The sequence below is a fragment of the Aythya ferina genome (genome assembly GCF_964211825.1).
Source record: "Aythya ferina genome assembly, chromosome: 1".
NCBI lineage: Eukaryota > Metazoa > Chordata > Aves > Anseriformes > Anatidae > Aythya > Aythya ferina.
In genome coordinates this window covers 67,415,443-67,427,910 of record NC_140296.1, presented here as the reverse complement: position 1 = coordinate 67,427,910, position 12,468 = coordinate 67,415,443, and the positions used below count along the sequence as shown (strand labels likewise).

Here is a 12,468-nt window from a genome sequence, read left to right as displayed (position 1 = left end):
AACTACTGGCAATAGCTTAAGTGTATTTACTATGCCTACCACATTTATTTTTATTAAAGGAATAATAAGGTTCAGATTCATACACAGAAGATGTTTCTTTTTGCCAGGATATGATTTGATATTTAAGGTTGTGAACTGTAAGGGCTTATAAGACCTCAAGGAGAAACAGATTTCTCTGGAAAACGTTCATCTTCTGAGAAATAAAAAACATTTAGGACCATATCCATCTTGGAAAATGCCCTGAGATGAAAACAGTTGGAGGTTGGAAGAATATCTGGGGGAAATATCATAACTGAATTTAAAAAATGGGTAGAACAAGAACAAAATATAATCTTTTATTGATCTATTTCAAGCAAGAAGTTGAAGAAGCACCGTATCTCAAAAAATAAAGACAAAAAGCTGCTTGAAACAGTTTACAGACTTCAGAGTTTATTTTAAAATTTTATTTAGCATTATTTATAAAAGGAAAAAATCACAATTACTTAGAAGGATCTTGAGTGCTTTTTATATACTAAGAGTGTGCATTGTGAAGTACTATGTAAACAAACTGCAAAGTTAGCTGCTTGGAAAGAGTGAAAAGCTACTCTTAATCCAGTTCCCACAATGAAAACATTCCCAACAAGTCTCAGAACATGCAGCTTTGCTGTCAAAATGCACAAAATGAACCTGATCAAACAGGAAGGTGAGTGAAGCTTTCAGCACCCCCCAATAAAAACAGAAGTAGTGATTCACTTACACGCTGAGCCATCGTGCACTGTTCTACCAGAAAGGATTTGACTACTGATAGCATCCGAAGCTTATCATTAACACGTAACCTTGGAGCTAACAACATTGGCAAGTACCAGATCCAGCTAACTTAGACTTATTAATCGTGGCCTAATGACAAGTCTTTTTGTCATTATCTAGGGAGGTTTCCAGTAATGGTGAAAAAAAGAAAAAATAAAAATCTATAATCAACACAAATTAATGAGCAAATTATTTCAGAAAAAAAAAATCTCTGATTTCAAATTAATTTAAAAATTAGTTGCTAATTAAAAAATATAATTCAGTTTCTCTACAGTATTTCTAAAACATTAGCAATTTCCTTCTTGAGTCTCTAATCCAACAAAAGTCTCAAGTAGAGATCCAGGCTAACTGGCAAGTTAAACATTTACTCAAAAAACATATCCCTCAGAAGACATGAAAAGAATTACTCCAGTCAGGTAATGAACAGTTAAACACCGCCTCCATCATTTTTTGTACCTACTGTTTGCAAACCTGCTGTACATTCAGCAACTGCCCTAGAAGACAAATCAAATAATAGTAGCAAATATAGTCTCTCTCTTACCAACATCTGCTCAGAGTCCGAGTGACACACACTACTCAAAGAAACAAAGGCAGATATGGAAGGAAAGCACTTTCCTGTGACAGATCTCCTCTAGTCCATCCTTCAGGAATTAAATGCATATAAAATATACCCTGCAGCTGTGCTAACTTGCTCTTATGTAAGGGATAAAATGCCCTGGGTAAGGAGAGAGAAGCGTCCTAGAGAAAAAAAAAAGTGCAACCATGAGAATAGGGCAATAAAACAGATGTCCTCTCGTAGGTTGAGGGAAAACATCAGGTTGCAGTAACAAGTAGAAGGGCAGCTCAGGTATGGCACAATCCTGGCACTGCCATTTCACTCTGCTTACAGCAAGTTACGTCGGGTGGTCCACAGCACCATCTGCACACTGCTTATGAAATCTAAGTCTCCTCATTGTTTTTTTTTACCTTGTTGATCCCGGATGGACTGAAACACAGCTTGAGCATATGCAGCCCCAATGCAGGAGCTGAGAGACCCTCTCTGATGGAGTCACCTGCTTTCATGACACATACAGGGTCTTTGCCTCTTTCAAACACCTACCCTTCTGTCAAGCCTCGCTGCAACTGGCCAAGGCTCAAGTGACTGAAGGACTGAAGGGAAAAGAAAACAGATAACATTCTCGCTTAAGCTTTGTTTCACCAGCAAAGCAAACAAAATCCAAGTTATGGCTCTCCAGCTTGGCAGACCATATTCTGAAATACAGAAACATTTCACTGACCTTCGTCTCCGTCACTCTGAGCAGGTACCAGCAAGCTGGCTCTATGTTCACGTACAGCAAGAATTGAGACCCAAGCTCGGCACCAAAAGGAAACAGACTGAGCAGCCAAGCCAAACTGTTTCTCAGTACAGGTCTCCATTTTGATTGTCCCAAGTAAAGAATTGGGAAAAAATAGAAATAAAATAAAAAATAAAATCAGCTGCCTACCTCTAGCTATGCTTAACGCGCCTACACACTTGCTCTTTTGTTACAGGACTCTAATTTCTAATCCCTTCTTAAATACTGATATTTCCAAACCGTTTCACAGACTGTCAGAACTTACAGCTCCCTCAGTAAATGTTTTCCGAGGCAGGAGGGGCTCGGCTCTGCCAGCCAAAAGAGGTTTGTGCAAGCAAATTCAGTAAAACGATTCACCTGGACGCGAAGCGGCGAGCGAAGCCGTGTGTTTTGGTGTACGCTCGCGAGCCCCTGCCGCGAGGAGTTAACAGTTGTGGGTCTGAGACTCATGACCGCTCCTGGACCCAAATCAAGCAGCTGTAAAAGGTTATTTTTAACTCTGGAAGCTAACCCACGATCACCAAGGGGTGGCCTGCGGGTTCCTGGCTTTGGAGGGGGGGCCGGGGAAAATCGGGAGGGCAGGCGTTTGCCTGAGGGTCCCGTCCACTTTAGCAGGGCTGGCGTTTTGTTGGGTATCTACTGCTAACCTGGGACCTAGGGGGCCAGAACAAAGTTTTTAGGAAGCTGCGCTTGGGACAAACTGATAGAAAGTAACAGCGACAGTGCGGGAAGCGGCACCAGGGGCAGCGAGAGGTTGCGGGAACACCACAATCACACCCGGTAACTCGGGCTCGTTTCACCCGCCGTGCAAAACACCCACCGTGCACACCCGGGAGCAGCCCCCCGGGTCCCCAAACCTCCCTAAAAAACCCGATTTCTCCCCAAAAAAACCCGGAGCAGCCTCGGGCAGGGGCTCTCCAGCAGTGCCTCGGGACCAGCCGAGCCCGAACAAAGAGGCCGCTCCCGCCTCCCCGCAGCCTGCCCCGGCCCCGCCGGCACCGGGCACCCCTCGCAGCCCCCTGCCCGTGCCCGCAGCCCCCTGCCCGTGCCCGTGCCCCGAGGTACCCGTGAAGCGCCCTCCGGCGTCGCCGTGCCCCCGACGGCGCTGCAGCACGAAGTAGCCGCTGCTCTTCTGCGTGACCCAGAGCTTCAGGGCGTTTTTCAGCAGCACCTCCTCGGGCTTCAGCCACATGGCGACCACCCCACGGCCCCGGGTCCTCAGTCCGGGACCCCCCCCGCCCCCAAAAAAAAAAAAAAAAAAAGCCGCTCTCACATCGCCCCCCGCGGGCTGCGCCGCGCCGGCTGCCTCCGAGCGGGCCCGGCCGCCGGGGAGGGGCCGGAGGAGGAGCCCAGGGGCCGGGGGCGGGGACCCCCGCTTCCATATTCAGCGTTTGGGCAGCTGGGATCCCCCCCAAAAATGGGATTTAACCCAAAATCCCCAATCTGAGAGGGCTCGGGAGGCTGTGCTCTGATTTTCTGAGCGCCCTGTTCCCTGTGTCTGGGCGGTGGGAGGTGGGTGTGTGGACTCGCGTCCGGCTGCCAGTGGAGATATTGGGCAGGCAAAAGTGTGGCTTTTACCAGATTACCCCAATCTGATAAACACGGCGGAGTCTGCATCTTTTTACGATTTCAGTGTGAAGCATTGCTTTCGTCTCCACAGCCAGCGAGCGTTGCGAGCGTCCTACTTGTCAGACATAAAAATAAAGGCTATTAGACGGAGGGAGGAGATGATGGGCGTCCACGTTACAAAGTCTTTAAAAATTAATGGGAGTGGAAGAAGGGGTTATTTCAAAGGCTCTTGCAGGATAAGAATAGCTCAAGAGTTTCCCCTTCCCCCAAAACTATCTTGAAGACATGTAACTTGGCATTTTAATGCCCAGTGAGCTATTTCTTCCCTTTTCAGATAGTTGATTATTAACTTCCATTCTTGTTTTGTTTTGTTTTGTTTTTTACATTCAGCTCTGTTTTTTGAGCACACTGGTTTGAGTCCTAAATGGGAAGGGGACCAAGAGGACTGCTGACCTTTGAGTTGCTTTAGACCTCGAGAGCTACACAGCATGTTTCAGCATCCCACGTCACGCATGTTGCCTTCAGTAACGCCGTCGTGAGATATGCCGAGCACTTCTTCAAAGCCACAGGCTCTGTAACCACATCAAAGTCGGCCTGACGATCGTTCGTGGAAGGAGGTTGACAAAGAACCTCTCAGAGATGGCTTAGGAGAGGGGAAAAAGGGGGTGGATGCTGATGCTCCTGAGCCACGCCAGCCTGAAGTCGTACAGCGCTTAGCAGCTGCCGTGAACTGCCAGCTCAGGGGTTTTGAGCAGTCCCCGGCCCTTGTTGTGGCACGGCCCAGGTTTGTTCACACATGCTGCTCCTTGGGCTCTTTCCTGCCTCTCGTGACCTCTGGCAGAAGGGCAGCCGCAGACGGGGGAGCAGAAGCACAGCCGCCTTGGCACTGAACCGGGGCCAGCAACCTCGAGGTCAGCGGGGGTTGCGGGAAGGAGCTGAGCATGCTATTTGTAATATTTAACCAAGAACCTGCAAGGAAAAAGCCCACACACATGTACGTCCCTCATCACCAAATGACGCAGCCTCTACCTGCTAAATGGAAAGCCTTTGGCAAAAGCTGATGGCAGGTTAGTGTCCGTGGAGAAAGCCCTGCAGTCATGCACTGGCTCTTTCCATTCATTTCCAAATTCATTTCCATGGATTTGGGCCTGAGGCTCCCCTGAAATCTCACGTGGAGCAATAGCTTTATATCGCTGGTGACTGGAGAAGTAAACAAAACCAGAGAGGATGGGAATCTGGTAGATTAGACACAAAACTGCATGCTGTGAAGATATACACCTTGCTCTGCATTTTATTACACAGTCTAGGAGAGAACGGAGCTATCTCACACTGCATTACTCAATTGCCCAAAGGTACTTAAGCTTAGCAGGCTGAAAAAAATAACTTCAGAAATAAATTAAGATGTAACTGAAAGGAAAGAACTGAAATAAAATGAGGTTTCTGGCCTGCATTCGGTTTATTTATAATGCTGCGTATCGCTGCTAGATTTAAGCCACAATAGCAAAAGACAGGGAGTCTGCCTTTCCGACTGCACTGGAGCAAATAATCAATCGCACCTGAAATAAACTGCAGCTTCAGAGGGAGCATCATAAACTGCATAGCTCCCGAGGGTCTGAGACAGCGTACAAAGGGAGCAGAGGGAAGTCACGGGGAAAACGTTGCCTTCTCCTCCTGCTTCTTTCACTGAATTCCTTCCTAACCCCTCTTGGCTCATCTTTTTCATCCATAAAGCACACGTATTACTTTTTCTCTCAATATTACCAAGGTGCTCAGAGGAGGTGGATTCCTTGCACGTGTAAAATGAGCTGTGCATCTGTGGGCAGGAAACAAGCAGCCACCACGGTCTGGCTCTCCTGTTTGTCTGGCCACCGTGGAGAGTCCCAAAGCATCTGGACATTGGTGGGTGCTGACTCTGGCAGACCAGTTGTCAGCAGGCATCTTGCTTTTCATAGTCACGTCCCCTGGAAGCCACACGCCAATTTGGACATTCAGAGCCCTGCGGCTGAAACCATTTGGCTCCCAGACAGCAGAAAAGAGATTTTTCTGAAGGACTGAACCACATCTCTTCAGATTCTCCGTATTAGTACTTGGCTGGGTTTGGAAAAGACCTTATCTCCCTGAAGTAAGGAGCAGCCATACACACTTGGTCAGCACCCAGCAGCAGTTGTAAGCACTCAGCACCTTTAAGCTCTCAGGGTCACCTTCGAAAGGACCCTCAAAATCCATCCCCAGTGCTAAGACTGCCAGGCTTTCCACGTAAATTGAGATTGTGTTTCCTGCGTTGTAGAGCCAAAGCGCCTTCACAGACTGGGCAGATAGCAATCCTCTTCTACCCAAGTCTGAAGGGACCGTGCTTGATATATCATATTAATTTCAGAGTACTTCAGTGCTTGAACGACGTAGATCTAGTGGAGACAGATTAAGAAAAGAACAACAGAAGTGATTAAAGGTTCAAAGCTGACTTGTGAGCTCAGGCTGGGTGTGTTTGATGTATGTGCACCTTGGCTGAAAGTGACAACTGAAGTGTAGCACAAAATAGCTGCCTAAAGTATCAGTGTGTTAAACACAAAGACAGAAGATGATGTATTTACTGTGTTTAAAATACAACTCACTGAAGCAGTAAGAGAGATGGTTTTTTTTTGAAAAGGAAAGGTTAAATACTACGAAAATCCTGCTGACCGTAATTTTTTATTTTTTCTTACTGCACTGAATAGTGTACCAAGGGACCAGAGTAATTTTAGAAATAGTAAAAGATGGATCATTCTCTCTAATGCAACTCAGGGATCAGATAGATTAGGCAACTGAGTAAAAGCCTCCCATGCCCAGCTAATGACTTCCTTCACTACAAGAAATCCCCTACAGGAGGGGATTTTTTAAGATGCTCTGAAAGGCCTCTGCAAGGTTTTTCTCATCAGACACCCTCCCAGACATCATCCTGTTGGAAAGGGGCCATGTTTGCTTCTCACTTGCAGAAAGTCCACTTCAAATTTGGCAGAAACAAGAGGGCCTGAAGGGAAATCACAGTCATTCACATAGAGCTCCCATCTCCTGGCAGCGGGCCTCCATCGAAACCATACAGCAAAGACCCTTCCTTCTGGACATATCAGATCCTAGGAATATGCAAAAAAAAATAATTCTTGAGCTTAGATCCATTAAAAAGATTCAAACACAAGACACACTTGAGTTTGAAAGGATCCAGGAGATGGCAAAGGTACTCCAGGTCTTCTGCACCGAGGACTGCTGTGGAAATGCTGGAGCAGTCTCAGCTGCAATGTCCTGTAACAACGGGATTGCAGGAGCCTGCTCATGGTTATGGGTGCACGTGTTTTTGTCTTCCCACCTCTTCTGATAAAGTAGCAAACTGTTATGGCCTGTAATTAGAGGCTTATTTTATTATCTCTGATTAAATTAATGCCCGTGCAATAATGAAGACATAAGGAGATGTATACGCTCTCAGGAGCAAGGGTAATTAAGCTACAGGCTACACTGCAAAAACAGATTAGAGGTCTTGACTCACGGTTTTGTGCAACAATATTTCATGTTTTTTTCCTTGTCAACAACATCGTAGGGAGCATTTTTATATTTCAGCTGGCAAAATTCATTCCAAAATCTTTCGATGAGCAACTTAGGTCAAAACCACCCAATGTGTTTTTGGTGCTGATTCCACGTCTTGTCTTACTTCCAGCTTCGCTCCCTGACTTCCAGTTGCAGATCCCACTTCTGCAATTTAGGACTGCCAAGCCTCTTCTGGGAAGAAGGTGATTAAGGGGAAACCCGAGCAGCGGTTTCACGACACCCCTTCTGCAAAGGAGAGCACGGAGAGGATCTCTCTTCACCATAGCTTGCCAAACACCGCTGGTAAATGACCAAGAGAAGAGACAGTCGGTGGTATGATGGAAAGAAGAGGGTACTTCTCATATTCCCACCCAGGACACCCTCCTTGCCTGTCTTGCAGGGGCCCAACCCCTTGTCTCAGAGTTATCTTCATTCTCAAGGACATAGCTATGGACAGACCCATCTTCACGGGACTTTTCTATATTGCCCACTTTGACACTGAAATAAGATGCTGAAATTGTGCTGGAACGAAAGGACAGGAATGCCCAGCCCCAAAAAAAGAAACTGCATTCCAAGAATACCATTTGCTTTCGGCACAGGATAGTCACTGTATTGCAGTGGGAAGGGGAGAGCTCGCCTCCCAGAATATGTCAGCACTCCTTAAGGAAAATGAAACAAGCAGAAAATATTTTTGATAAATAAGCTGTGCTAAGCACGAGGGTGGCAGAATCAGAGGTGAAGGTGTTAAGGCTCTGTGAGCCGTGACAAGGTGAAAAGCCCAGAGCAAAACCCCACAAACTGTGTTTCTGATTGCTGTTTTTCTAATTGCAATTTTCTGCGTAGAAGTGGTGGTTTAGCCGGGAAAGCAAATGACCTTGATAAGAAAAGGTACTGCTGAGCTAACACGCCACTTAAAGCGTGGCTGCTGGCATTCACTCGTGCGGTACAGTCTCAAAGGAAGCCTGAAGTGGAGAGGCCAGGCTTAATAGCAACTTCCTCCAGGGCTGTTTCCTGATCCAAAATCCCTGTACTGTTTCAGCGGTCAAGATCAAAAAGTCTTCGGGGGTTCACCAACAGATAGGTGGTTCTGGGGAAAAAAAAAATAAATAAATAAAGGAAAAAAAAAAAAAGATTAACATTCACCAGAGTATCATTCATGTGGACAGCCTTTTTGAAGCCCTGAAATAGCCGTGCCTTTCTCTCAGCCAGCCATGGCTCCAGGCACACGATGGTGACAGAGCTGGAGGATGAGAGCTGACGGTCTCGCCTACAGTCACTGCGGTCTCCATCCCGCCTGTACCAGCAGGGCCCGATGCTGCGCTACTCCATGGGATTTCCCATCACCTTGTGGGAGCTGACAAACAGCTTTAAGACTGGCTGAAACTCTACAGCTTTCCATTTTCTCTGATCCCTTTTGGCAGCCGTGGAGGAAATGGTATCTCCAGTGCAGAGCTTGGTGCCGTGCTACAACCTGAGTAATCCCAGGGTGACCGTGGTGGTAGAAGCCACCACTTCTGCTCACCCCGGAGCATTTCAACCCACCCATAGGGAAAAACACTTCAAGAACAGCAAAACCGTGCTGCAACGCAAACCCCAGATCACACAAGTGTCAGTGCTCTGCGACAGGCTTTAAAATGTGTATGCGAGTGCCTTTCAGATACACTTCAAGGTAATTTTTCAGGCAATTTTTCCCTCGCTTTTGCACATGAGGGGATCCCCAGAGGAGCATTTCTGTTTTGATTCTGACGTCCTCCACTGATCTGCTGTGATATCTGAGGCTGTGCTGAGACTTCTCGCAGCCCGTTCTCAGTATTGCTGGGAAGGAAGCGTGCTGCACAGGCCTAGGACGGGGTTTGGACTGGTTGTCTTTGATCAGCACCATATTTCTGCTCCTAGCTGACATTATTACATACTGTGGCTTTTCTTTGCATGAAAACTCCGTGATTTCCTCCTGTTCCAGCTGCCGACTAATTTAAATGATGCTCTCTCCATTTTCACATAACTCAAGGGTAGGCAAACAAGACATTAGTCTTCGAAGCAAACATGGCCACAAAGCAATTAAAAGTGAGAATGCACAATCCCAATGAACATAGCTAACTCTCTCTTCCTTTTTTATTGCACTGCTGTATTTTTATTTTATACTGCTATTTCTTTTTTTCCACTGGATTACCATTTCCCATCATTTCTAACGAAGCCCTGTGTTGTTTCCTCCTCACTTCAGCAAAGCTACAAACTATACACACATATATTCTTATATTCTTATATTCTTCGCAGGAATAAAATATTCATCACACACTTAGAGAAATGCATCCAAACCACCTGCCTGGCCTTTATGGGAGATGTGGAAAGATTTGAAAACATGCTCTGCTTCCCTTCCCATTTGCACAGATGAATGGGTTCACTTGGGAAGTCTTTTTTTTTAACCTTGGTTCCTCTTTGCCCTCTTTGTAAGCACCTTAAGCCCACACAACCTCTATTTCCACTCTTGCCATGGTGCAATGGTGACAAATTAAAATGTTTTCATGTATTTATTTCTCTCGCAAACCAGCGTGTCCCTAAACATGTTGTGGAAACCCAGCGAGCCAACAAAGCCTGAACCTTCAGCAGCTATTGTTGCTTTCAGCCTGCGGGTTCAGACCTACCTTTGCAGAACTAATTGGCGTCCCGTTGACAACGATGGCAAACGTGCAATCAGTCCCTCTGGAGTTCTGGTGCCGAGCAGCAAGTGGAGCTCTTAAAAGTAGTTTCTGCTTTTGAAAACTCTGGCCTTCAGCCAGAGCTTTCATCTCCTTATCTATAAAAACGGAATGCGGCTTAAATACCTCTCCAGCAGCTCGTGAAGATTCATTAATGTTTATAAAACACTTGGAACTGAAAAGCACCGAGTACTCCTGATTATTTATTAATTCCCGTTGTCTTGCCCCTTTGCATTCCTTTCGCACGTCAAAGGGGGTTTTGCAAGCAGCAGAACCAGCAAAACCTGTAGCAACCTCCACTCTCCTCCATGGTGCTTTCGTCCCCATAGCCTTCTCCCCATACCCTCGTCCCCAAACCCCCTTGTGGCCTTTGGGTGGTCCAGGGCTCCCTGCCAGGCCCCGTGTGGGGGCAGTGGGTGCAAGAGAAGTGGCTGAATCAGGAGGCCACCCAGCAGAAGTGACGGCAGGCCCCCCAGCACGGCCCTTCTCCTCTGCTGAAGCAGTGGCCTCGGGTCTCCTGAAGCTGGATCTCCTGCAGGCCTCTGTCCCTCTCCACGCGAGATGCTTTGGGAGGGTGGTGAGGACTTCAAAGCCCCGCTAGCACGAACCACCAAGGGAACTGCCTCATTGTGTGTTGCGGAAGGACGTGTTTGCCTTTCCTCAGCTCCTGCTCACAAACGTTCCTCGCCCGTTATTAAATCACCAAAAATAAAAGGCTTCTGGTTCAGCGTTTTCCCCCATGTGTCCCCTCTAGCTGCTGCCCAGGCAGAGATGCTGCACCAGTGACCGCGCTGTTCCTGTTTTGGGCTGTGATGTTATCTCCATGGGATGCGCACAGAAGGCTCTGCCCATGAAGGGCATTTCAGCAGTGTTATTTTTTTAACCCTTACTTGACGGCGGTAGCCCAAAGAAATTGGCAAAGAAATCACGCTGACATAGCAGAGAGGAGACAGCTCTTGTTCGCATCCGCCCTCACCGGCTGAGGTCTCTGGTGCCACGGGGTTGTGAAATCAATACCTACAGAAGGTGATGAGCAGCAACCGTGGAGTTATTGCACAGGGAGAGCCACCCTCGGGGAGCCCTCTGAAGAGCTCCCTCTGACACGAGAGGTGCTGTAATAAAGCAGGGAGAGGGGGCAGCGCGTGAATGAGCCTTCACTGCTGCCTGGGGTGGCTGTGCCAGACCCAGGTAACCGCTTCCACGTTGATTAGGGAAGTTTTAATGCTGTGATAGCAAGATGTCTGTGCTGTGGTCTCTGATGCCAAACCACAGGCTCCGGTGGCTAACACACATGAAATAATAGCTGGCTGGGGGAGGCTGCACTTTTCCGAGAGCGTGGGTGTCCTTGGTGTGATCTCTGCAGGAAACACAGGAATGACTGGCAGGCAGGGGCAGGGCTGGATGGGTCTGCAGATGGTGGCTGAGCACAGGGACACAAGCATGAAACAAGGATCCTGAGAAGAGCCAATGTTTCCCTTTTGGACAAGACACTCAGTTTAATTCCAATATCATATTTATAAATAGGAGGTTTCTGCCCAGTGTCACATTATTTGACCCACCTTACCATCTTCTGTCCCGGCACGCAAAGTTGTGTGCTGAGGTCAGAACACCTGCTGGGAAAAAAAGGTTTAATTACGTACGAAATACTTGCAGAATGGTTTCAGCTGCTGAAGGCAAAATTGCCCAGCCTTCTGACTTGTTGGGATGCCAGTGTGCTCCGTGCTTTTTGTGTTAACACCACACTCTGCTCCTTCACAGCTTCTTCGAGGGTGTTAGTTAAGAACACTGGTCTTCTGTGAGAGGTGGGAAGAGCAAGAGAAACCAGGGATGCCAGGTGGCCTCCTGTCTCTGCACTGCAAGGGGCATGCTTGTGTGCATCTGGATTTCTGTGTGTGAGTTTTATGCTGTAGGGACTTCTTGACCATTCTTTCTTTCCCGTGCACTCCAAGGCCAAACACATTAAAAAAAAAAAAAAGAGAATTGTGCCTGTGTCCAAAATCACTAAGTATCTGCAGAACAGGGAACCTTTATTCTTCCCCAGGAAATTCCTGCCAGGTAATCTTATCTAAGAAGAAAATGGTATTCTACTCCCTTGGGTAAAAAAGCTTCTTTTTTCTTAGTTGGGGAAAAAAAAAAATGAGAATTTTCTTATTTACATAAAAAGCAAATCTGTTTTTCCGTTTTCATGTGTGCCTTTCTTCCAAAATGCGAGCATCACACTACATATCTCCAAGGTGTTGATGCAATTCCATTGCCACTGAGACTTAAAACACCAGCCACGGGGGACAGTGCTGTGATACTGAAATATAAGAGCATGTTATGTCACAGTGGAAATACAAACTTAGGTCACTAGGCCTATAGTCATGGCTTCGTTTTAAGACTGTTTTCCAGACATCACTGAGAACACAGGTAAATAGATGATTGTGCTACATGCATGTTTCATGCTTTTCTCCAGCACAGAAACACACAGACCCTGCTCAGTACCAAACCCTTCAGTGCAGCAGAGCAGTGGTCAGGCAGCAGAGGAA

At 47.0% G+C, this 12,468-nt stretch overlaps 1 protein-coding gene across 2 annotated transcripts in view; it reads right to left on the bottom strand.

Moving 5' to 3' along the window:
• Window positions 1-3,342, bottom strand: part of TBC1D8 (TBC1 domain family member 8) — a 46,353-nt gene extending 43,011 nt beyond the window's left edge. For both annotated transcript variants that reach the window (XM_084526755.1, XM_084526756.1), the window contains exon 1: window positions 3,186-3,342. In XM_084526755.1, the coding sequence (XP_084382881.1) occupies window positions 3,186-3,312 (127 nt within the window). In that variant the 5' untranslated portion in view covers window positions 3,313-3,342. The remainder of the gene's footprint in view (window positions 1-3,185) is intronic.
• Window positions 3,343-12,468: the final 9,126 nt, after the last annotated feature.